Genomic DNA, 26,338 nt, shown 5'->3' with positions numbered 1-26,338 from the left:
GGCAGTACTGCACTCTCTGGTGAGACACTAACCTGAGTCCCAATTTGCCCCTTTGTGTGGATGTAAAAGGTGGAGGGGAGTTCTTCTCCGTGATCACCTCCACATCCCTGGGTGCTCTGGCCAATATTGATCCCTCAAACAGCATTGCTGTAAAATCATTACCTAAGCATTATCACATTACTATGTGTAATAGTTTGCCATGCACAGATTGCAGCAGTATTTCCTACATTACAGCACCGACTGCGCTTCTAAGTACTGCATCAGCGTAAAGCACTTTAAAGAGGGTAACGATGAGTTAATACTGCTTCCCACAACATCAGTGTCTTCCAAAGTGACTTATGGGCAACAAAGTACTCTACTGAATTATTGTCATCTGGGTTAATGGTACTACTGGCAGAGCATTCCCTCACCTTAGACTTTGTGACCAATTGAACGTAATTGGTTCTGATTGCGAGTCTTCCTATTGAATTGTATTGAGAGCTGGCGCTCCCAGCTGAATGTCTTCAGGATATGGAGGCTGAGTGTCGGGGTGGCGGGGTGGGGGTGCATGGGGCAGGGGGTGTGGAGTGGGGAGGCAGGAGAGTCTGCATGTGTTCTTAATATAGATTTTATTTCTGTCTGAACTAGATTGGTCCTCGATGGGCTTTTTATAATAAATGGTGAACCTTGTTCATTTAGCCAGGAGTGCAGTCTTATTGCGAGTGCTGTGGAGACCTGACCGTCTCCACAGAGAACCCCAGCCGTGACACTGCATGGCATGGGGGGGTAGAGGCAAATGACAATGTCACCGGGTTAGTCATCCAGGAGTCTGGGATAATGCTGTTGAGACACAGTTTCAGAAACTGCTGTAGCAGCTAGTGGGCTTTAAATTCTCTGGATAAATGTAGAATATAAAACTATTCTCCGTGATTGTGGCCATTAGAGCCATTGTCTAATCATGATGCTGCGTAGAAGATGCCTGTGGCAAAATCTCTGTGGGCAGTCTGCCCTGACATTATTGTTGTGCTCGACAGCTCCATATTCTCTGCTGCCCAATGCCTCACTCATCTCAGTCAGCCCTGTGCTTACTCACTCATTCACTTAGTACCCAGGTCTTCAAATCCCTGCATCACCTCAGCCTTGCTGTTTGTGACCTTTGGCCTACAAGTTCAGTTTCCTGCATTCCTCCAACACTGCCTTATTATACATCTCCCACTTTCTTCTCCCCTGCATGGGCTGCTGTGCCTATAGCTGCCCATGTCCTAAGGTCTGGAATTTCCTCTCTTAGCCTTTCTATCCCTTTCTCCTCCTCCAAGACACTACTTCAAAACAACTTGTTTGACCTGTCCAAATATGTACTTTTTGAGGCTGTCAGCTGTCATTGGCCTGCACAACTGTGGGGGGACTTGGAATGTTTTCCTACTTTAATGTCTCTGTGTAAAGCTCTAGCTCCCCTTTCTCTCCTGGCGTCTTGCAGCTGCGATGCAGGAAATGCTGTCTGAGAGCTCAATGAACAAGATCCTGCAGATGGTTTATGAGACAAGGCGGCGTCAGCTGGTGGACGAGGCCAGTTCGAGGTACAGAATAATCAGCAACAACCTGGGGTGATGAAGGGTGGGCCACACGGGTACTAACCTGACAGAGACATTTTGTTTTTAAGTTGATAATTTGATCCTAAATATTTAAGCTGCCTGCAAATCAGATCATAATGAGCATTTTAAAAGGACTGGCACAATATCCTCCAAGAGGTGCAGAGCTAGCATCAGTAGACAAAGGATTAGTGGTATCATCAAGCTCAGCTAACGTTCTGGGACCCTGGGTTCAAATCTCGCCAAGGCACATGGTGGAATTTGAATTCAATTTTTTAAAAAATCTGGAATTTAGATGCTAATGATGACCATGAAACCACAGTTTATTATCGGAAAAACCCATCCGGTTCACTAATGTCCTTTTTGTGGAAGGAAACTGCTATTCTTATGTGGTCTAGCCTATGTGTGACTCCAGACCCACAGCAATGTGGTTGACTCTGAACTGCCCCCTGTGCAATTAAGGATGGGCAATATATGCTGGCCCAGCCAGAGGTGCTGCCGTCCCATGAGTGAATTAAAACAAAAAGTGAATCATTATCAGAGGCTACATTGGCAACTGTAACTTAATTGAGTGGCCATATGGAACAGGAAGAGCCCAGTTTGGTCACTGCTGGAGGAAACCTAGAACAATGGAACCTAACCTTCAGATACTCGGAGGCTTCTAAGTGTTTTTTATGTTATGTTGTTTGCAATGAATTCTGTTCTGTTTCACAGCATGGCTGAAATGGATGGTAAGCTCCAGCAGATTCATGCCTGGCAGCAGCTGGACCAAAACAAGACCATTTCACAGATCCTCTCGGAGGTGAGTGTGTCGTTGAGTTGTCGTCTCTCACTGTTGTGAGAAACCATTGCACCAAGACTGTCGAAAAGGAGAAAGCTTGGAGTGCACATCTATCAATGGAAGGAGGGTGAATGGTTCATTGAACTGGGAGAAATTCAAAGTGTCAAACGTTTAAGTAAATGGGAGAGGCTGGAAAAGAGAACAGAAGTGAAGGTCGGTGACCAGAGAGATTAAATGACAAAAGGTTTGGTGATGTACAGTTAAAAAGGAAGTAGAAATGGGACAAGCACAGAAATGAAAGATGTGCCTTGGGTGCAAATGGGAGAATATTGAACAGTTGCTGTTCCAGATGCAAAACACACAGTAAGAGCACGTTGAAAGCAAAGATGAAAATAGAAACTGCTAGAAAAGCTCAGCAGGTCTGGCAGCATCCTGCACACACACCTCCCCCCCACCCCCTGCCTCACTTCGCTCCTGTGTCTGTATGCTGGACAGAGCAAGTGTTGCAGTGAGTCCCACTGTCTGTGAGACACAGGAAGAGGAGAAAACTGCCTGTGATTCCAGCTTCAGGATGACCTCTGATGTTTGTGAGGCTGTTGTTGGGAAGTGCACCACGATGAATTCTGTTTGATGTTCCGGTGGGCCACCTCAGGATGTGGATTAGGGTGCTATATCAATGCAAGTTTTAGTTGTAGTCACACAGCTAGTTGCCCAGTCAGTTCATTGACAAATGAGAGGCTTTGAACAGGGCATCAGAGGTGGCCAGGACTTGAGGAACTAACAGTTGGAGAAAGAGAAAGGTTTTGGTGTTGACTATGTTTAGAATTGACAGCCAGGAGTCCAACATTATCAATGGCAAAGCTTACATGGTTTACTGGAATTAGGTGCAACTCTTCTTAGAGTGCACTAAGGCCTGGAATTGTGTTCTAATTGTTCCAAGATGGAGTTCCTGTTGATTAACTAGGAGAAATTTCTAACCAGAAAGTGCTTAAAATATGGAGCTTATGAGCACAAGGACTGGCATTGATCTGTTTAACAGGAGATTGGATAGGATGGAGAGAAGGTGCTGTGGAGCTGGCGTGGCAGTGCTGGACCAAACGGCCTATTTTTGTGCTGTAAGTTTCTAAATGATTCTGTGCTTTCAGGCGGAGATGCAGAAGGTGGCATTTGAGGCACTTCAGATGAAGAAGGACAGCAAGCACAGCCGCATCAGAGACCAGGTGAGGACAGGCAAACAGCTACATGCGAAGATGCTTCAGGCAGTGCTCCAAATGACTGGAACTCAGTCACTCCCTTAACAGGGATTGTCGGAGTTTGTTTATGTCCATGCAGTGGTTGGTAAGGGGTGCGAGAGCAAGCAGGAATTCGGTTTCAGTGATATTCCTCTGCATGCAGTAGATTTCTCACCCCGGAAGACTGCAGCTCTCCACACACCCTGTGCTGAGCCTCTCACTGCATCTACGACATGTCAGTATCATCAGACGGTCAGCACATCAGCTAGCCTCGTCATTCGTGACCCTTCAACACCATTCTAGACTTCTACTCAACTTCTTGTCTCCTAGTTTACTGCTTCTTTCTAGCCCTTGCTTTCAATTCCGTGCACTCCTGTTATCTCAGTTTTTAAGCCTGTTATTTTTCATATCTGTCATATTCCCACCGTCTCGATGTCTTCCTCCTTCCATCCCTCCAACCCCTATGCCCCTCTCTCCCCGCCTTGTGTGTACACCTCTGTTCTCCCCGTGTGAGCCACTCTGTACGCTCTGCGTGAGCCACTCTGTACGCCCCGCGTGTGCCCCTCTCTACACCCTGCGTGTGCCCCTCTCTACCCCCGCGTGTGCCAATCTGTACCCTGCGTGTGCCACTCTGTACACCCTGCGTGTGCCTGTTATTTTTCATATCTGTCATATTCCCACTTCCTCGATGTCTTCCTCCTTCCATCCCTCCAACCCCTATGCCCCTCTCTCCCCGCCGTGTGTGTACACCTCTGTTCTCCCCGTGTGAGCCACTCTGTACGCTCTGCGTGAGCCACTCTGTATGCCCCGCGTGTGCCCCTCTCTACACCCCGCGTGCCCCCCTCTTCCCCCCCCGCGTGCCCCCCTCTTCCCCCCCCGCGTGCCCCCCTCTTTCCCCCCCCCGCGTGCCCCCCTCTTTCCCCCCCCCCGCGTGCCCCCCTCTCCCCCCCCCCGCGTGCCCCCCTCTCCCCCCACTGTGTGCCCCCCTCTCCCCCCACTGCGTGCCCCCCTCTGGCCCCACCGCGTGCGCCCCTCTCTCCCCATCGCGTGCGCCCTCTCCCCCCCAGTGTGCGCCCCTCTCTACACCCTGCGTGCGCCACTCTGTACACCCTGTGTGTGCCCCTGCCTACATGCCACGTGTGCCCCTCTCCCCCCCCGCGTGTGCCCCTCTCTTCCCCCCCCCGCGTGTGCCCCTCTCTTCCCCCCCCGCGTGCCCCTCTCTTCCCCCCCGCGTGTGCCCCTCTCTTCCCCCCCCGCGTGTGCCCCTCTCTTCCCCCCCCCGCGTGTGCCCCTCTCTTCCCCCCCCGCGTGTGCCCCTCTCTTCCCCCCCGCGTGTGCCCCTCTCTTCCCCCCCCGCGTGTGCCCCTCTCTTCCCCCCCCCGCGTGTGCCCCTCTCTTCCCCCCCCGCGTGTGCCCCTCTCTTCCCCCCCCTCCGCGTGTTCCCCTCTCTTCCCCCCGCCGCGTGTGCCCCTCTCTTCCCCCCCCGCGTGTGCCCCTCTCTTTCCCCCCCCCGCGTGTGCCCCTCTCTTCCCCCCCACCGCATGCGCCCCTCTGTCCCCACCGCATGTGCCCCTGTGTCCCCACCAGCCCTCTCTCCACCCCGCATGCGCCCCCCTCCCCCCCCCAGTGTGTGCCCCCCTCTCCCCCCCAGTGTGTGCCCCCCTCTCCCCCCCAGTGTGTGCCCCCCTCTCCCCCCCAGTGTGTGCCCCCCTCTCCTCCCCAGTGTGTGCCCCCCTCTCCCCCCCCCGTGTGTGCCCCCCTCTCCCCACCGCATGCGCCCCTCTCTCCCCCGCGTGCGCCCCTCTGTCCCCCCCCGCGTGCGCCCCTCTGCCCCCCCGCGTGCGCCCCCCTTCCCCCCCCGCGTGCGCCCCCTTTCCCCCCCCCGCGTGCGCCCCGTCTCCCCACCGCGTGCGCCCCGTCTCCCCACCGCGTGCGCCCCTCTCTCCCCCGTGTGCGCCCCTCTCTCCCCCGTGTGCGCCCCTCTCTCCCCCGTGTGCGCCCCTCTCTCCCCCGCGTGCGCCCCTCTGTCTCCCCCGTGTGCGCCCCTCTGTCTCTCCCGCGTGCGCCCCTCTCTCCCCGCCGCGTGCGCCCCTCTCTCCCCCGCGTGCGCCCCTCTCTCCCCCGCGTGCGCCCCTCTCTCCCCCGCGTGCGCCCCTCTGTCTCCCCGCCGCGTGCGCCCCTCTGTCTCCCCGCCGCGTGCGCCCCTCTTTCCCCGCCGCGTGCGCCCCTCTCTCCCCACTGCGTGCGCCCCTCTCTCCCTCGCTTGCGCCTCTCTTTCCCCCCGCGTTCGCCCCTGTCCCCCCCATTTGCCCCTCTCTCCCCCCTCCGCCTCTGTGCATGCCCCTCTCTTTCCCCCCACCCCTGCTTGTCCTCATTCCCACTCTGTCAGTGCACACACTCCTGAGCTCCTGCTCCCTCCACGTGTACACACAGCCATTGGCCCTGGCCCCAACGCGACTGCTCACCCCATCGTCCTCCGTGGGCACGTGACCACTCATAACAACCCCTTCCACTGCTGTGACTCCCGCCCTCGCTCTCGCACGCGACACCGCTGTTACTCCCTCTGCGTGCACGACACTTCCAGCTCTCGCTCACTCTCGCCCCTGCACCAGCACGTTCACTGTCTCTCCCTCCCTCTTCCCAGCTGCGCCCCATCCTCAACCTTGCATTTCCCACTCTCGACAACCACCCCCTCCACTGTCTTGGTGTCTGCACCCTCTTTCTGTCCCCCTGTGTGCCTCATCTCTCTGTCTCTCCCTCACCCCTCTCTCCGTGTGCACCCCCTACCTCTCTGTGTGTGTCCCTCTCTCTGTCCGTGTGCGCCCTCCTCCCTCTCTCTCTCTCCATGTGTGTTCCCCCCCGCTCTTTCTGTGTGCGCCCCGCTCTCTCTCTGTCTCTCCGTGTCTGCTCTCATCTCTCTGTCTCTCTGTGTGCATACCCCGCCTCCCTCTCCCCATGTGTGCCCCTATCTTCCTAACATGGCTTGTATCTAGTTTCCTGTTTGTGTGTATTTCTCTCCCCCACTGTGCTGGTGTGCCTAGCCCTCCCTGTTCCACTCCCTCTGTGTCTGTGTGTCTCTGTCCCCCTTGCCGTGTCTCTGCTGCTGTGTGAAATGTCAATATTTTGTCCCCTCTACATCCCAGTCTCATTGTCATTCTCTCGATATTACTCTCTCCTTCTTTATTTCTGTCTATTGTGTGCTGTCTTCTTGTTACCTCTGTCTCTTCGGATGTGTTCCCATGATCCCTGCCTGCTCTCTTGCCCTTACTCCGTTTTGCCCTCTCTTTTCTCTCTCCTCCTCCTCATCTCTTTCTTCCCTCTATCTCTCTGTTTCATTTTATGCAGATGCACGATGGTCTGTTATTGACTGTGTAGCTGGAGCTGGTGGGCTGCTGCTATGTTGTTTCTTTCCCCCATTTGATTTCCTGTTTATCAGGGATGCTGCCCTCAGCCTGCTCTTCACATTCGACAAAACAATTAAAGTACCGAGACTCAAAGTTTATTCCACGTTCTTTACGTTTCAACGAAATTGCACTGTTATTAATTATATTGATAAAATGCAGGTAGTGTTTGAAAGACACATGCAAGGATTGATTCACATTCGAAGGCAGCATTCTGATACTTAACAGGTTCTTAAATCTAAGGTTTTGTAGTCATGTGTACTGTACGCTGATTATTATTGACCTCTGTCTATATGACCTACATGATCAAGGTACTGGTACAGCTTCTATCCCCAGCTCCAAAGCAGGAAGGCACTTGTTTGTAGACTGCTGTTTTCATGCGCCTTTCAGTTACCCCAAAACTTTTGAGGCAGCATCACCATTGTAATGTAGATGAGTAATTATTTTATACACATTACAGTTCCATAAACGGTAATAGCACATTAGCCTGGGTGCTTCATTGCTGCAGCATGTTAGACAGGACATTGAAAGGATTCCCAGCTCCTCTTCCAGTAATGCTGTGGGATCAATAAAGAACAATTCTGCAACACAGTTGAGTATTCGAACAGCGCTCATTTTGGATTTTGTGCTCGTTTTCCGCTCGGTGTTTGGAGTCAGAAATCTATCTTCATTAAGGTTCAGCCAAATGAAGAAACCAAACTCTCTGAATAACAATGACAGTGCATCATTCCTGCCGGCCTGGTTAATGTCGTGACACTGGAGTAGAACTTGAACTGATGACCTTTTTATTATCAGCTGTAGGTTCTACACCCCCGACCCCCAACTAAACTGACAGTCATCCTGCTTTGATGAGAATATGGTGATTAGAGAGTCATCGATGGGAGCTGCTTGACAAATATAATTATAAATGATCCTTGATAAGCCATGGTTTCAACCGATTTGCTTAAATGGTGCAGACTGGCTCATTATCTTGAGCTGTTCTGGGTCAACACTGTTTCCAGCAGGTAAAGTGGAATCAGCATGTGTGGCAGTCAGTTATGAAAAGCTTTCTTGTCTTCCAAAGATTTATTTTCTGCTTCAGTTCAGTTTAAGCAGTAAAGGCTCACTTTTATAGGCAGTGCCTTTAATTTAGAGTAAGCATCTCAAGGTGAGTATTTCAGAAGGGGGATCCTGATGGAGCAATGCAGGACCAATGGATTAGTGTCAGACATATGCAGGATTATCTGTGTAATGCAGGTATGATAGGGCTAGAGGAGAGGGGAAGGGGTGTGGCCATGAGGGGATAAGCACACACTATGAAAATGCTGCATTTGGTTTGGGATTTGGAAGCTTTGTAGGTAGCAAGGCCAGCGATGACTTCTGGAGACTCCTCGTCTTTCAGCTCTTTCTAAACTCTGATGCCCATGTCCTGATGTCCTAACCATAATATTCTGGTCTCTTTTGTTGCTGTAATTACTACTCACAGAACCTACTGAGCTAAGGAAGTCACGAATCTTATTTGATAAATATCTTACACTGGCTTCATCTTACCACAAGGCTGCAAGACAGAAAGATCATGTAATAGTACATCACTTCCTGGGATGTACAGTGTGTTAATAGTATGTCACAGTCAGACCTAACACATTATATGACATTAAGCTGGTTAGAGTCTCCTGACTCTCTGTGTTAATCTTGGTTAAATTTCCGTCTGGTACTGAACTCCAATTCTGGATTAATGCTGCATTTGCTGTAACTTTCAGGGTTAGGACAAAGTTAAACTGCTTCATATGAATCACTTGCCCCTGCTCCATCTCAACCAACACCTCATCCTCCACCACACTGAACATTTGCAAAATTTTTTTTTATTGCTGTCCAGCCCTGCAGTTCTCTGCTGCTGGACTGGAAACAGACCTCATCTCATCCACATGTATCTAATCAACCCATTTGTATATTTTTGTTTTAAACCATTCAGATCAAATTGATTGAGAATCAGTTAATGCAGCTGACACAGATCGAGTTAGACAGAAGAGAGAATGACACGGAGAATCTACAGGTAGGGTGGAAATTACTTGGATATACACAGCCTTGTGACTGCAATCAGAGAGAGGGCAATGCAGAGATATATGAACCTTGTATGTTAGCAGCTCATGGGCTGGTCTCATGCTGTTATTGACATGTCGAAGTCTGTGGGCACTTCTTCATGACCAGTTTTAACCATTTTTTCCCAGTTGATGTGGTGGCTTCACCCAGCAGTTTATATTCATTCACCCAAAATGATTGAAAGTAACTGATGTTATGCGTCTCCCTTCACTTATCTTCACATCCTTCAGTTCCCAGGCCTCCCGTCCCTCTTTACCTAACCCTCTCTGTGCCCGCTCTGCCAGCCATGTTCCCCCTACCCCCTCCGCACAGTCTCCACCTGCCATCTCCAATCATCTCATCTATTCATCTCTTCCCCCCCAGCAAACTCCCAAATTCCCAGGCCATGACAGTTCAGTTTTTTTCCCCTAAAAAGGTGAATCAGCCATAATTTGCGTCGTTACCTTGTGGTCTTTCTCCTGCCTTGTGTCTCGGGTTTGTGAGTGTTTGGTCCGCCTCTCTGATTTTCTGAACATGTTAAAGCCACCTCCCTACTGCGGCAGGGAGGCCGCTCATGTCTCCGTCTGACCCTACGCTTTGCCCGTTCTGGGCTTCCAGGGGACTCCCGTCACACCCACTTCTCACAGCGGGTAGCTTACTTCTCGTGGCTTTTCGCTGATGTGCCAGGAGCCAATTGCCTGCCTCACGTGGTGCCCTCACACACCCCATGCTCGTGGGTAAACTCTTGGCTTCTCATTTGGCTGTTTGTCGCCCACCAGGAAACTCTGATGGAAGAGCGGCAGGCCCTGAGTGACCTCCTCCAGCAGCTACTGAAGGAGAAGAAACAACGGGAGACAGAGCTTCGGGACCTGCTGGTACGTGATGGAGGGGAGTACATGGTGTAATACACTTCAGATATACTGCCAAGGAGAGCTTATGGTTTGATTTCTGATTCAGTTTATTGTCGTCATGTACTGAGACGCAGTGCAGTGGAGAGAGTGCAGAAGAAATTTACAAGGATGGTTCCAGGAATGAGAAGCTTCAGTTATGACGATAGATTGTGGAAGTTGGGATCGTTCTCTTTGGAGAGAGAGAAAGACTGAGGGGAGATTTCATAGAGGGTTTTCAAAATCAAGAGCAGGCTCGATAGAATGGACAGGGAGAAGCCATTGATTTGATTTATTATTGTCACATGTACCAAGATACAGTGAAAAGTATTGTTTTGTGTGCTAACCAGACAAATGATACCCTACAAGAGTGTATCAGGGTAGTAGAACAGAATGCAGAATATAATGACAAAAATAAAAACTGCTGGAAAAGCTCAGTAGGTCTGGCAGTACCTGTGGAGAGAGATCAGAGTTAATGTTTTGAGTCGAGTGACCCTTCCTCAGAATACAGTGTTACAACTACAGAGAAGGTGCAGAGAAAGATCAACTCTAACATGAGATGTCCATTCATAAGTCTGATAACAGCGGGGTAGATGCTGTTCTTGGATGTCTGTAGTATTACCACTGCACACATTTTGTGCATCATCATTGCTACATCTCTAGTACAGTTGTCTCAATTCACACTAGTATCAGCTATAACTGGCTTGAATTGACCAGCACTCCTCTCACTCCTTGTGTGCAGCAATCCTAATAGGAAAGGCAGTTCTTTTATGATGAAAGCTTACATAAACTTTTGATATGAGAAAGACTGTCATAAGAGATCTGTAGGGGCATAAAGTGACATCTGTCCACTTGTAGGGGATAGGAGTGTGTCTAAGAAGAGGAGACAAGTTTAAAATCAGATCTTGAAGATTGTTTGGAAACAATTCTTCACTGAAGGGTAGTAGACATGTATAATTTTAACTTGTAGAAGTAATTCACACTAATTCAGTTAATTTTATCTTGGAAATCAGCAAATTTTTATGAGCTAAGGAATGAGGAAACAAGCTTGTTGGATGGAGTCACCGCACGGATCAGCCATGATCTCTGTAATGACATGCAAATTGAATGGGCTGAATGGTCTGCTGCTGTCCCTCTATTCCCTCCTAAAACTACGCTCTGTATGAGGTGTTTTGGGTGCTGGCTGAGTGTTGTATCTAGTCAGGGCGAGCTGTAACCAGTTGGAGTGAGCTGTACTGTGTTTTCCTTCAGGCAGAAATGGAGACCAAACATGAGACCAGCCAGGAGAACTACTGGTTGATTCAGTACCAGCGTCTGATGGACCAGAAACCCCTGTCTCTCCGAGCGCGGGTAAGTTGATGCAAATCCGTTTGCCTACCTGACATACCCCATTATGAATAAAGAATTTTCTTTACTGTCCTGTGACCTGAGCGGTTATTGTTTATCCTAAAAACCATTCTGCATCATTTACGCATGTATCAATTAGGAACAGAGATCTTTCAGCACACTTCCTTGTAACTTGCATTCAGAAAATCCCCACAGTACGGAAACAGGCCATTTGAGTCCACATTGCCCCTCTGAAGAGGAACATCCCACGCAGACACATCCACCCCAACCCTATCCCTGTAACCCTGCATTTCCCATGGCCAAACCGCCTAACCTGTACATCTTTGGACTGTGGGAGGAAACCCGCACAGACATGGGGAGAATGTGCAAACTCTACACAGACAGACGCCCGTAGGTGGAATCGAACCCAGGCCCCTGGCACTGTGGGCCAGCAGTGCTAACCACTGAGCCACCGTGCTGCCCGCTGGCTACATTCAAGAGCCAACAATCTCAAACTTCATTCTTTTTGGTCAGTTAATGTACCTTTTGCTGTTGAATCATAAACCGGTTTATTTTTCTTTCCAATGTTCTTCTGCCCATGTTCAATAGGAGCATGATGCAGTTGGGTACACACCAAATCTAGTGGCATCTGACCCTTGCCAATTGTTATCCTCTGGGTACACAACAGTGGGAGCATTTGGAAATAGCAAAAGATGGCAAGTTAGGTTAGATATTGTTTCCTTCACCGCTTGACATGGATTTGACCTCGATGGAACGACAGCTCCTGAATTTGGGATAGTGTAAAAGCAGCTTCAAGTGAAAGAAGATTCACAGCTGCTCGTATTCAGACCTACTTTGTGCTGCTACTCACTGTGGCCAATACAAGGATGTTAAGCTGATTTGTGGAGAGACGCTAACAGCCAGTGGCATGTTCTCTCTCCAGAAGCTCCCTTGAGATATATCTCCACTAATTGTCTGCCCAGCCTCCCTCCCTGCCTATTTAGAGATCACCTCCCTCCCGACCCCTTGCTGTGTAGTGTTGGAGTCAGACAGCTGATACCTTGACCCTATTTTGTCCTGTACAGGAGGAGGGTGTGGAGAAGGTGCTGGTGGAGATATTGGCTGAACTTTCTGCAGATCAGTACCTGCCCCTCTTCGCCCACCATCGGGTCACCCTGAAGATGCTACGTTACATGACTGCAGAGGATCTCCAACAGGTATCAGCAAGTTTGTCTTTAAATAAACAAGCAGTGCCCCTGTTCTGGGTGAATCTGGAAACAATTTGGAGGTGGATGAGTTGGTTGAATAAGCAGAGTGACCGCCACTGAGAAAGATACATCGGGTGGTGTGGGAGTGACCGTTCCCACTGAGACTGATGCAGTGGGTGGTGTGGGAGTGATCACTCCCACTGAGACAGATACAGTGGGTGGTCTGGGAGTGACCGCTCCCACTGAGACAGTTACATTGCGTGGTGTGGGAATGACCACTCCCACTGAGACAGTTACATTGGGTGGTGTGGGAGTGACCGCTCCCACTGAGACAGTTACATTGGGTGGTGTGGGAGTGACCGCTCCCACTGAGACAGTTACATTGGGTGGTGTGGGAGTGACCGCTCCCACTGAGACAGATACAGTGGGTGGTGTGGGAGTGACCGCTCCCACTGAGACTGATACAGTGGGTGGTGTGGGAGTGACCGCTCCCACTGAGACTTATACAGTGGGTGGTGTGGGAGTGGCCGCTTCCACTGAGACTGATACAGTGGGTGGTGTGGGAGTGACAGTTTCATTGAGACTGACTACCTCCAAACCATTTAATTGGTGACTGATTCAGTGGAGACTGTGGTATCAATGATTAGCTACAGTCAAGTTCTGAATGAAGCTGAGCATCCTGATTTCGAACACAATATTCCCAGTTCCTCCTGCATTTGAGTTTGCTCCGTGCCTGCGTGCTATGTTGGCAAGATGAGGCATGGAGATGTGGCCATGGTTGTAGTGTCTGGGAACTTTTGTGATTTCCACAAGAATGTTTCTAATCTCTGAGAAGTGGAGGATTTCACAAATTTGCTTTAGACTCGGCAGAAAGTGACGCAAGATCCAGTAAGACATTTCCTCTTTTTGTTCAGTCATGTGATGTGCATGCAGCTGGCTGGTCTGGCTTTTAATGGCTATCCCTAATTGTCCCTGGACAAGTTTGTGGTCGACTACTTCTTGACCTGTTGCAATCCTTGGGATGTATGGACTCTCACAGTGCTGTCAGGAAGAGAGTTTTGGGACTTGATCCAGCAACACTGAAGGAACAGTAAAATATTTCCAAGTCAGAATGGGGAATGGCTTGGAGGGAAATGTGCAGGGTTGGTGTTCCCATGTATCTACTGCCCTTGTCCTCCCAGATGGATATGATTATAGGTTTGGAAGGTTCTGTCTCAGGAGCAGTGGCACATTGCTGCAGTGTATCTTGTAGATTGTTCACACTGCTGCTACTATGGACTGATGATGGGAGAATGTTTGAGGTGGTCGATGCAGTGCTAGTCAAATGAGCTGATTTGGCCTGCATGATATCAAGCTTCTTGAGTGTTGGAGCTGCACTCATCCAGGCAAGTGGGGAGTATTCCATCACACTCCTGACTTGTGCCTTGTAGATGGTGGATGGCGTTGGTGAGTCAAAAAGTGAGTTTCTTGCTGTAGGATTCCTACACTCTGACCTCCTCTTGTAGCCACAATATTTGTATTGCTGATCTAGTTCAGTTCATTGTGAATGATAGTTTCTAGGAATTGATTGTGAAATGTTCAGTGATGGTATTGCCATTAAATGGAGATGGTTAGATTCTGTCTTATTTAGGTGATCATTGCCTGAAACTCATTTGCAAGTCCCATTCATGCCTCTTGTCCACCCAAAACTAATATTGTCCAAATGTTTCTACATATGGGCACAAAAATGTTCAATTTCTGAGCGAAGGAAGAGGGAGAATGAAAAGCTAAAGACCCATGAGAAATGGGCAAATATTAACATTTACATCCAGACACTTTGAAAGGAATGGTGAAATTGAGCAAAGTCAACATGGATTTATGAAAGACCAATAATTTTTGACAATCTGGGATTGACAATTTTATCAGGACATTATTTGTAACATTGATAAAGGAGTATCGGTAGATGTGGTGCGTTTCAATTTTGGTAAGATCCAGCACAAGACATTAGCAGATAAAATTGTGTGGGGGATTGGTGAATTATACTAGTTGGGGTTATGGATTAGTTAATGAACAGAAAGCTGAGAATGGGAATAAATAGATTGCTTTTAGGATGGCAGGCTGTGACTCATGGGGAACCACAGGGATCAGTGCTTCAATCACATCTGTTCACACAAATGATTTGGATGTGGAGGGATTGAGGAGAGATTTTGGCCACACTAGGGTGTGTTACCAGCGCAGTGTAGAGGGGCCAGGAGAACTCCAGCTGTTCAGGAGCCTACCCTGAGCTAGCCAGGATTATCCCACCCTCTGTAAAGAAGGAAGCTCTTCCCCAGGCAAGTGGAGGTTGTGAAGCCAACAAGGAGGGCTGGATGTAGTGCAGAATCCTGCTGTAGGATGTGTGAGTGTAGTGCTGTGCGAATATCTTTGTGAAAATGTGCCTCTCTGTTCACAGATTGGAGTCCGAGAGAGCAGACTGCAACGTGCCATCCTGCGACGAGTCCAGGAGATGTGGTCTGGGGAAGGTAAGTGCACAGGGATACCTGTTTCTCTCCTTGTCTCCAAAAGGATGTTTGTAAATAAACTTTGTGTGGGGATCAAGCAGACACTTTGAAATGGCTTCTGTTAGTCAGCGAAGGTCATTGCTCAGACTGAGCAAGTTGTAACACATGACTTCCAAACAGATGACCAGGACTTTGTATATGTAAGCGATAGAGCAACTGTATCCCCTCTGCGATGGGCTTTACCCCCATCCACCCACACTCAAAGATTTCCTGGTACTAACCCCCATCTTGAGCCAATTAAATACTTTTTGGTCAGTGCTATCGCTTTGGAAACTCATCCAACAAAACTTCATTGGTCTTAGAGGTTTAGGACATCCTCGGGATGTGAAAGTCACTACATAAATGCAAATATCTTTCTTTTGTTTTGCCTCTGTAAAATGTGGCACATGACCCTAGCAGAATTGGAAGGTTAGAGTACATGTTAGACTGGTGCGGAGGAGGGAGCAGAAGATCTGCCTCGCCCACAGCTTTACCTCGAATGTAGCGTGGTTCGCTCAGACTGTGGGGCGGCCATGATAGAACTGGCTTTCTGTCCCCAAACACTAAATAACAGACAGGGCACCAGGACTGTGACAGTGTGAGCAAAAGACATGCTACTTTGCCAGCGCACTGATGCCTTGCCGAGTAATGCACTTTCTTAGCTTGGTATAGAGATCACAAAACAGGTCGCACTCTCTCTGGTAGTCGGAATGCAGGTTTCAGGTTTTTCCTCCCTCACTAGCCCTTCATTATTCATTCATGGGATGAGGGGCATCGCTGGCTAGGCCATCATTTATTGCCCATCCTTAATTGCCCAGAGAACAGTTAAGAGTCAACCACATTGCTGTGGGCGTGGAGTCACATGTAGGCCAGACCAGGTAGGGATGGTAGTTTCCTTCCCAAAAGGGCATCAGTGAACTAGATGGGTTTTTCTGACAATCGGCAGTGGATTTATGGTCATTGTTGGATTCTTAATTCCGGATATTTATTGAATTCAAATTCCACCATCTGCCATGGCAAGATTTGAATCCAGGTTCCTAGAATGTTATCTGGGTCTCTGGATTAACAGTCCAACGATAGCACCATTTGGCCATCGCCTCCCAGGGGCCTGGTTCAACCTTCATGTTGCCTCAGCTGTCTTCCCCTTCCCCTGCCCCTTTTCTCTTTCTCTTGCTCAGTCCTTTGCATACTTATTACTTTCCTATTTGCTGTCTTTCTGTGTTTCTCTGTCGGCCCCATGGTCGTCCAGTAAGAGGCAGTACCGTGACCGATACGGGAGGGGTTGGAGTGGGCGTGGGAACACTCCTAGGAGGCAGATGAGTGAAGCTGCTGACAAGACAAAGTGTGTTATAGACGGATCTGGTGCTGTTCCTGGTTAATCTGCTAACATACGCATTTTGTCCTGACTCTACAGAGCAGAGACCCATCCCGACAAAGGAAGCTGCTGCAGATCTGGGTGAGACCCAGCCCAGTGCTCCCCTGGAGGATGAAGCAGCACCGTCCAGTCCATCTGCAGTCTCTGAGGAGGTCCTGGCTCAGTCGGAGTGTGTTGTCTGCCTGGACTGTGAGGTGAGGACACTAGCAGCTGCTAAAACACCTCTTTCAGGCAGATAGCTTCTCATCTCGTGTTGTTGTGTGAGAGGTCATTGTGTCCAGTCAGTGTGATTACATTGTGTCTTCCACGTGGTAAAATGACCCAAGGAGGGAGTTATAATAAAACTGAGACGTAATCAAAGGAGCAGACCGTAGGGAGCTCACTGAAAGCTTCGTTGATGTTGGAGGAGATTGCAGCTGCCTATGATGCAGTAAAGGCCAGGAGTGGGTGTACAAGACAGCCCAGTCTCAGGGTTGGGGGTGGAGGGGGGAGGAGTTACAAAGATCTCAGTAAGCAGCAGAGCTAGGGAGGGTTAGCAAGACGGGGACAGAGTGAAGCCATCACTGAATTCCCCATCTCCTAACTCTCACCTGGTCCCGCTCTGGTGTTATCTTTGTCCTGCTTCTGTTTCTGGTAATAAACAGTCTTGACTATTTTTAACTCCCTCATTGCTTTGGTCTTGCCTATTTCAGTAACGTCCTCCGAACCCTACACCCCTCCCTATCTCAGTAACGTCCTCTGAACCCTACACCCCTCCCTATCTCTGTAACCTCCTCTGAACCCTACACCCCTCCCTATGTCAGTAACGTCCTCTGAACCCTAAACCCCTCCCTATCTCTGTAACCTCCTCCGAACCCTACACCCCTCCCTATCTCTGTAACCTCCGCTGAACCCTACACCCCTCCCTATCCCTGTAACCTCCTCTGAACCCTACACCCCTCCCTAAAGCTGTCCTCCTCTTTGACCCTCGAAGATGCCCCTTAGAGCTGACATCTTTCACCTCCTTTGGGTGGCATGGTGGTTAGCACTGCAGCCTCACAGCAGCAAGGAACTGGGTTTGATTCCGGCCTCGGGCAACTGTCTGTGTGGAATGTGCACGTTCTCCCCGTGTCTGCGTGGGTTTCCTCCGGGTGCTCTGGTTTCCCCTCACCGTCCAAAGATGCTCATGTTAGGTGGATTGGCCGTGCTAAATTACCGGTAGTGTTCAGGGAGGTGTAGATTAGGTGGGTTATAGGGTTATAGGGGAATGGGTCTGGGTGGGATGCTCTGAGGTTTGCAGTGAACTTGTTGGGCCGAACGGCCTGTTTCCACACTGTAGGGATTCTATGATTCTCCCTACTGATAGCTGCAGTTGAGGCTGGCTGTTGATTCTGTTTGCTATTGCTCCTGCAAAGTGCTTTAGCAATGTTTACAATATTAAAGCTGCTATCAAAATGCAAATTATTGAGAACTTAAAAATCCAGGGATGGTTTTATCAGGACCCTGTGTTTGTCTAAGATGTGCTTCTGATTCTTGTCTGTAAACCTGGAAGCTGGACAAATTGGAGTTTACCTGTTGAAAAGGAGTGAATCTTTCTGGTGGCTTACCTCAACCTCCTGAGAAGAACCAGATAGATAGCCTGTTGGATTAAGAATTTGATGGACTGTCATTTGCCGGTCCAGCTCAAGGTCTCCCACACACAGATTGAGCCTACACCTCTCTGTTTAAAGACGGCATCCAGGATTTCTCCTGACATGTCACAACAACATCGTTGTTCCTTTCCCAGCTGCATCTGTCTCCTGCTGCACACTGTTAGTGAGATCTGAACTCACATGGTTTGGGAACTGCTCATCCCAAGAGACAGTCATCCCTGTGTGTGGGGTGGTATCACAGAACTCTGCAGATCTTAGCTAACCCTTGGTGGATGGTTTCATAGTTGTCACAGTACAGTCACTTTCTGTGTGTGGCAAACTACACATTGGCTCCACTGAAACTAAACCTTCTTACTTCTCTGTACTAAGCCTGTAAACTGCAGTCATAGAGTCATGCTGATATACAGCACAGAACCAGACCCTTCAGTCCAACTCATCCATGCTGACCAGATATCCTAAATAAATCTAGTCCCATTTGGTCCACATCCCTCTTAAACGCTTCCTATTCGTATACCCATCCAAAAGCTTTTTAAATGTTGTAATTTTAGCAGCCTCCACCATTTCCTCTGGCAGCTCATTTTGCACATGCACCATCCTCTATGTAAAAAAGTTGCCCCTTAGGTCCTTTTTACATCTTTCACCTTAAACCTATGCCCTCTAGTTCTGGACTCCCCTACCCTGGGGAAAAGACCTTGGCTATTCACCCTATCCACACCCCTCATGACTTTATAAACTTCTATAAGGTCATCCCTCAGCCTCTGACGCTCCAGGAAAAATAGCCCCAGACTATTTCAGCCTCTCCTAATAGCTCAAACCCTCCAACCCTGGTACCATCCTCGTAAGTCATTTCTGAACCCTTTCTAGTTTTGCAGCGTGTCTGTAAAGTTTCAGTGATCCTGTGTTAGCAGGAGGCTTTGAGATATCTGACCACACTTAGGGGGTAAGGATATATTTGATGACAGATGGGGAGAGGGGGAAACAGAGGATCTGGAAATCCATGTGGCATTGTTGACTGCACATCGATTAAACACGGAAACAGATTAGTTTCCGATCGGAGTGGAGAATTTGTGTGTGTTCCAGCAGCTTCTGAACTCCAGCATTTGTTACTTAACCCTTGAGAAGCTGTTGCACTATCTTAAACCACAGTAGCTTATGTTTGTACTGTGCAGTTAGGACGAGGTCCAGAATTTCAGCCCAGCAGCACTGAAGGAACAGTGATATATTTCCAAGTCAGAAAGGATTGAAGGGGGACCTGTATGTAGTGGTGTTTCCATCTGTTTGCTGCCGTTGTCTTTCTGGGTGGTAAAGGCTGTGGGTTAGGAAACTGTTCGAGTGCATCCTGAAGATGCTGTAGTAGAGAGATAAAGGTCAGTCTGTTCTCTTGTGGTACTGTCGCTACCTCTGAGCCAGGAGGCCTGGGTTTAAGTTCCACCCGCTGCAGAGGTGTACACTTACACCAGGCTGATTAGAAAATAGCCAAAGGAGGAATGGTTTACAAAGGCAAAGTGAGAGACCCTGGGGGTTGGTTGTGCAAAGTGTTAACAATCTCTCTCGTGTTTTATTTCCTCAGAGTCAGATGATCTTCCTGCCGTGTGGTCACGTCTGCTGCTGTCAGACATGTGCAGCAGGTCTGTATGCCTGCCCCCTCTGCCGGAAGGACATCGAGCAGAAGGTTCGCATGTATCGTACCTCCTGAGCTGCAGCCTGTCCCCCTCCAACGTACGTGTACTTTCAAATTGTTTGCAGTTACTCGAAACGCACTTGGAGGTGCGCACCTGGCCTCCTGAAGAGGAGAAGCACGACAATGGGTCCCACTGTTGAGAGTATGATCCCCGAGTCCCCACTCTTTCAGGGAGATGCCCAGTAGTGTCACACATCCCTGGTACCCCACCCTGGGTACACCCACAGGGGCTGTCTGTTGATTCCGGGAGGCACAAAGGGAAGGAGGCAAATAGGAAGTAACAAGAGAGTTGAGAATCAAGAATTACTTCTGAGGAAAGCTCACCTTGACCTGAAATATTAACACACTTTCTCTCCTGCTGAGCGCTTACAGCAATTTCTGTTGCCATTTCATTTTGAAAGCCTCAATTGACCATGCCTTGACCAGCCTCTCAGGCAACTCATTCCTGATCCTAACAACTGGCTGCATGAGATCACTGAGTCTCCATCGTTTGTTTTGCCGATCACTTTAAACTTGTGTCCTCTCATTCTCAATCCTCCACCCAGTGGGAATAGTTTTTCTGTATCTACCATGTCCACGTCTCTCAGGATTTGTCATTTCTATCAAATCTCTTAACTTTCACTGTCCAAGGAAAACAGGCCCAACTTCTTCAATCTGCCTTCAAAGCTGAAATTCCTCATCCTGCAGTCATTCTTGTAATCATCACCGAGCTCTAACATTGTCACATCCTCAATGAACTGTGCTGCCCAGAATCAGTCAAAATTGAACCAATGTTTTACACAGCTTTAACATAACTTTCTTGCATTTTTACTTAGTCCCTCTATAGATTTAGTCTGAAGTGCTGTATGTTTTATTAACTACTCTCAATCCCCTCCTAACAACCTTAATGGTTTACACACAAACACCCACTATGTCCCTCTGCTCTTGCAATCCCTCGAATTAATTGTGCCCTTTATTTGGTCTGGCTTCTCTACTTTCTTCCTACCAAAACAAATCACTTCACACTTGTCTGCATTAAATTTCATCTGCAGCCTCTCCACCCATTCCGCCAGGCTGTCTGTGTCCTCCTCACAGTTCACAGCACTTCTCGGTTTCAACTCATTTTAAGTCATTTTAAATTTTAAGATTGTAAGGTCTAAGTTTCGGAAGGGTGAGGTGTAATGGTAATATCTCAGACTAGTAATCCAGGACACACAGTGGACGCTATGGCAGATAGTGACATTCAAATTCAATAAGAACATCTGGAATTTAAAAAGTTTAGTCTAATGGCAATCACGTAACTTAAAACCCCACCTGGTTCACTAATGTCCTTTAGGGAAGAAAACTGCCATCCCTCCCTGGTCTGGCCTACATCTGACTCCAGATCCACAGCAATGTGGTTATCTCTTAACTGCTCTCTTAGGAATGAACAATAAATATCGGCTGAGCCATTAATGAATAAAAAGAAAATTATTAATGTGCATCAGGAAACAACGATTCTAACACCAAACCCTGGGAACTCCACTACAAATCGTCCTCTAGCCTGAAATACATCCAGTACCCAGTACTTCCTCTATCTTGCCACTCAGCCAATTTTGTGTTTATAATGCTACAGTCCCTGTTATTGCATGAGCTACAATGTTGATTACAAGCCTGTTATGCGGCACTTTATCAAGTGCCTTTTGGGAGTCCATGTGCACTACATCCACAGCGTAATCCTCATTGAACCCCTGTGTTACTGCATAAAGGCAGCTAGGGCAACGTTTGTTCTTAACAAATCCATGCAGGCTGTCTTTCATGAACCAACAAATGATTAATTTTGGACTGAGTTCTTGTTTCCTGAAGTTATCCCACCCCCAGAATTAAACTGGTTGTAGTTGCTGGGCTAATCTTTATATTCTTTTTTAAACAAGAGTGTAACAATTGCAATTTCTCAATCCTTGGCCCAATCCTGAGTCCAAGGAAGACTGAAAAATTATAATCAGTGGCTCTGCAATTTCCACTCTCATTTCTTTTAGTATCCTTGGCTGCATCTCATCTGGTCATGATGCCTTATCAACATTAAATGTTGATAAGGAGGAAGTATCAACATCAATACTTCCTCCTTATCAATGTAAAACCCTTCAAAAATCTGAATGACCTTCCCTCTCACCACGGTTTGGGCAGCAGCATCTTCCTTGGTACAGTATTTATTTAATAAACATTCATTTCCTTGTCTCCGTGCATAAACCTCCTTCTTGAGGTGGTGATGATGAGGCAGTGATGACCTAGCGGTATTATCACTGGACTGTTAATCCAGAGACCCAGATAATGTTCTGGGGACCCAGGTTTGAATCCTGCCACAGTAGATAGTGGAATTTGAATTTTTTCAAAATCTGAAAGTCTAACGATGACCATAAATCCATTGTCGATTGTCAGATAAACCCATCTGGTTCACTAATGTCCTTTAGGGAAGGAAACTGCCATCCTTACCTGGTCTGGCCTACATATGACTCCAGACCCACAGTAATGTGGTTGACTCTTCACAGCCCGCTGGGCAATTAGAGGTGAGCTATAAACGCTGCCTAGCCAGTATTACCCTCATCCCATGAATGAATTTTTTAAAAATTTGCCCCTAATCAGACTTATTCCTCCTCATCTACTTTCCAGTAATTTAATGCCTGGAAAAACTTATGGATTTGCTTTAATGCTTCCTGTCTGCTTCTTTCCTTTCCTGGTCTATTTGTTTTCTCAGTTTCCCTTTGAACTTTCTATTTTCAGGTCGGCTTTCATTTGTGCTGTCCGGCTGACATTTGACATACTTTGTTTGCTTCTTAATCTGTAACTCTTCAGTCAATCAGGGAGCTCTGGATTTGTTTGTGGTACCTTTAGCCCTTTCTGCTGTATACCATGACTGAACTTAAACTAACTGTTTGTTCCAGCTATGACAAAGGGCTGGGTGAGCCTGTCTTGTATTCTTTGCTGCTAAGAAGGTTGAGGGGAGACCTGATTGAGGTGTCTAATGTTATGAGGGATAGGTTAAAATGAAAGCTGTTCCTCTGAGTTGAAGGGTCAACAAAAAGGGGCACACTTTTAAAGTGAATGGCAGGATATTTAGAGGGGACACGATAGGCCAAATAATACATTTCCAGCATTTGCAAATGATAGAGCTCTCCAGCTCTTGATCCATGTACCTGTAGGCTACCACAAGTGCATATCTAAATATTTTTGAAGTGCTATCTCTATCTGTTTCAGGAAATGAGTCAAACCTGGATTGCTTCTTGAAAGTGCTGGTTGGCTTCCTCCTGAACAATGCTAATTCTATGATGTACTGTCTTTCTCAGTCTGCACTGTCAGGAACTCTGTTTTTGTCAGTGTTTATTCTCTTCCATCAGTTCTTATCTTCACACTTTTATGTCCCACAGATCTGCCTGCATCCTTGTCTGTTTCATCTCACAGCCTGCTGGTGCCTTATGTGTCCTCTTTCTCCAGCTGTGCTGCCCTACACAAATAAACAAGGCTATGTTTACTCCTGGTAAGACCATGTGGAGCAGTTTGAAGTGGTCTTCATGGACAATTCCTTTTCTCCTGGTTGAGCCTGGATGCTGTTAGCAGTGATGTTAGTTGGTGTCTGTTATCCTGCTGAGATGTAGCATGATGTATTAACTGGATTCATCCCAACTCCTTGAGGAGGTAACAAGCAGAAAACTGGGACAGAACAATTAAGACTTTTGTTTTCTTGCTGCTGTATGGTTGTGTCCTTTGTTCTTGGAAATGTATTGGAATCCCACTGAGAACTGGTGCAATGAACTGCAGAGAACCCATGTTAGTGTGCAGTCAGCTCAAGCTGTGTCCTTTGTGCCCATCGTGTCACCCACCCACCCTCTGAGGCACCCTCTCCAAATGACTCACTTGCTCAGTGATCTGCTGATCAGACATGAAAGCAGGATCTTTTGAATCATAGAATGGTTACAAGATTGAAAGAAGTCGTTCAGCCCATTGGTGTCCATGCTAGTCCAGCAAGACCAATTTGCCAGGCTCCAACCTTCTATCTTGCCGTATTCTCATAGTCCTGCCAATTTTTTCTCCACTGATCACTGTGCAGTTTTCTTCTGAATGCAACAACTCAATCTGCCTCCACCACACATTTTAGGCAGTGCACTCCCAATCCTAACCACTCACTGCAATCTAAATTTCTTCCGTGTGTTGCTTTTGGTTCTTTTGCCAATCGCCTGAAATCTGTCTCCTCTGGTTTTCAGATGTCCCACAAATGAGGACAGTTTCTCTCTATCGACCCTGTCCAGGCCCCTCGTAATTTTGAACACCGTAGTCGAAACTTCTCTCAACGTTCTCTCAGAACGCCATCTAGATTCACCAATTTATCCACATCACTGACATCGCTTGTCTTTTGAACCGTTACAGTGTCTTATAAAGGCCCACCGTAACTTTTTACTGTTGTACTGTTTACTTCAATTTTTACAGCCCGAGTTCTATATGTCTTATTAATGGGTTTCTCAATTTGCTGTACCATCTTCAACTATTTGTACACTTCCATCCCTCTGCTCCTGCAGCTCTTTCCTATCAGATCCTTTTTTTTTAAATGGTGCCTATCCTCATTTTTCCTTCCAAATGTATCACTTTATCTATGTTCTATGTTCTATATTTCTCTGCGTTAAATTTGATCTGCATCATGTCCAGCCATTCAACAGCCTGTGGATTTGAAGTCTATCATTACCACCTTACAATTCACAATATTTCCAAGTTTTGTGTTGTCTGCAAGCTTTGAAATGTGCCTTATATGATCAAGCCCCAATCATTAATAGACCTCAAAAATGGTCCCGATCGTTCCTCTGAGATACCCCACTCTATACTTTCCTCTAGCCCAGAAAAACAACCATTCACCGTTAATGTTTGCTAGCTCTTAGCTAATTCTGTATCCATGTCACCACTGTTTATTTTATTCCATGGACTTATTTTTCTGATGAGTACTTTATCAAATAGTCCATTTACACCATATATATTACCCTCTGTGTTACCACAACAAAACCTAGATTAGTCAAACACTATTTAGCCCTTCAGACATCTGTGTTAGCATTTCTTAACTAGTCAACATTTGTGCACATGGCTGCTAATTTTGTCCCAAATTATCATTGCTAAAAACCTTCCCGTCACCAACGACTGGTTAGTTGTTGATGTACTTATTCTTGGATTTTTGTCTTTGTGTGATATTAGGAAGCTGCAGTGAGATTTGTGTTAAATGGTTTAACGTGTTGCAAATCTATGTGAAAACAGTCAAACAATTGTTTATTTTTATAAAAGAATAATTTAACCCAATTAGAGGTTTTATTGTGCAATATATTGAATTGTAGCCTTACTGTTCTGTTCATAATGTAATTACTGCTCTCTTTGTATTATATGTTGTTGTATTGATGGCAAATGTAAACATGTATTCTTGTCAATTGTAACACTTGCTCTGAAATTTTCTTAAAATTGATATCTTCTTTCTGGTTTTTCTTTCCTGCCCCTTTGTGGCTTTGTATCATCCGCTCAGGGAACTTGTCCGTAAGACAGTCTGTTTTTTTCCCCAGACTAACCTACCGATTAAATGATATTACTGCTACTTCTTCCCGATGAAAAATTGCGAGATCATGAGCTCCTAAAGGAAGTTAACCCCATTGAAAGATTAGTAAGAACTGCCAATGCTGGAGTCCGAGATAACACAGTGTGGAGCTGGAGGAACACAGGAGACCAGGCAGCATCAGAGGAGCAGGAAAGTTGACGTTTTGGGTCGGGGCCCTTCTTCAGATTTCTGAAGCTGACTTAACCCCGTTGAAAGCTATTTTTCCCCCCAAACCACAGTTAACTCACTCCAATGACACACAGTTCTGGTAATAATTATGCTACGTATCCAGTTTGTAGCATAGAATACTGTTGGTCTTATTAGTCATGGGTCATTTGTCTTTCCATTTCTCCCACTCCAAACCTAAATTCAGCAGAACTTGATTTACTTCTGTCAGTAGGGCTTCAACAAAGTTCCTGAGTGGGAGATGTCTCAAGGAAGTAGTCCCATTACGAAAGGTCCGTCCTACAAAGACTCATTCCCTTAGCATAATCACCCTTTTCTTACTTCCTTTGAGGTTGCTGGATTTAAGGGTTTTTAGAACCTGAGGCTGGTATCACTGAACCACTGCTTAATTTTCTTTTGCACTATCAGTGGTATCCTGCATTAAAAGTTTTTTTCCCTATATTAATAGTTCTCCCAAGAGATAGAAGTTGCATGTTGAACACAATACTAGAATGTAAAGCATGGTTTCAGATTTTCTTTTTATTTATTTAATTGTCCCTTCAGGACGTGTGCACTGGTTTAGGTGCTGTCAATAAAGGTCTTGCTGTAAACTATGAATTTCAATACTCAATTATATGCACATTAAAAATAAATGATTGTTATGGAAAGACTTTGTTACAGTAAAGGTCTTAAGTGAAGCATACAGAATGCTGGATCCTACTGTGTCATTTGCCTTTGGGTGGATTCTGCAGTTTTGATCTTGATTTAGCCTCTTGGGATTACCTGTGGAACCTTGTTGATTTCTCTAGGTATTCTGAGCTACCAGCGTGAACAGTCCAGATGAAAATACTAAAAAAACCCAAAATAACTGCAGATGCTGTAAATCAGAAACAAAAACAGAAGTTGCTGGAAAAGCTCAGCAGATCTG

General features: G+C 47.1%; 1 protein-coding gene across 5 annotated transcripts in view; it reads left to right on the top strand.

Moving 5' to 3' along the window:
* lrsam1 (leucine rich repeat and sterile alpha motif containing 1) overlaps positions 1-26,078 on the top strand; it is a 67,797-nt gene extending 41,719 nt beyond the window's left edge. For 3 of the 5 annotated variants that reach the window (XM_048558730.2, XM_048558728.2, XM_048558731.2), the window contains 11 exons: positions 1,457-1,556; positions 2,283-2,370; positions 3,495-3,569; positions 8,934-9,014; positions 9,820-9,915; positions 11,179-11,277; positions 12,339-12,470; positions 14,893-14,962; positions 16,395-16,549; positions 19,557-19,705; positions 23,051-26,078. In XM_048558730.2, the coding sequence (XP_048414687.1) occupies positions 1,457-1,556; positions 2,283-2,370; positions 3,495-3,569; positions 8,934-9,014; positions 9,820-9,915; positions 11,179-11,277; positions 12,339-12,470; positions 14,893-14,962; positions 16,395-16,549; positions 19,557-19,682 (1,022 nt within the window). In that variant the 3' untranslated portion in view covers positions 19,683-19,705; positions 23,051-26,078. The remainder of the gene's footprint in view (positions 1-1,456; positions 1,557-2,282; positions 2,371-3,494; positions 3,570-8,933; positions 9,015-9,819; positions 9,916-11,178; positions 11,278-12,338; positions 12,471-14,892; positions 14,963-16,394; positions 16,550-19,556; positions 19,706-23,050) is intronic. The other 2 variants (XM_048558729.2, XM_059638228.1) reach the window with 2 other exon arrangements.
* Positions 26,079-26,338: the final 260 nt, after the last annotated feature.

Source organism: Stegostoma tigrinum, chromosome 29 (assembly GCF_030684315.1).
Source record: "Stegostoma tigrinum isolate sSteTig4 chromosome 29, sSteTig4.hap1, whole genome shotgun sequence".
Taxonomy (NCBI): Eukaryota; Metazoa; Chordata; class Chondrichthyes; order Orectolobiformes; family Stegostomatidae; genus Stegostoma; species Stegostoma tigrinum.
This window is presented reverse-complemented; position numbering and strand designations above follow the sequence as displayed.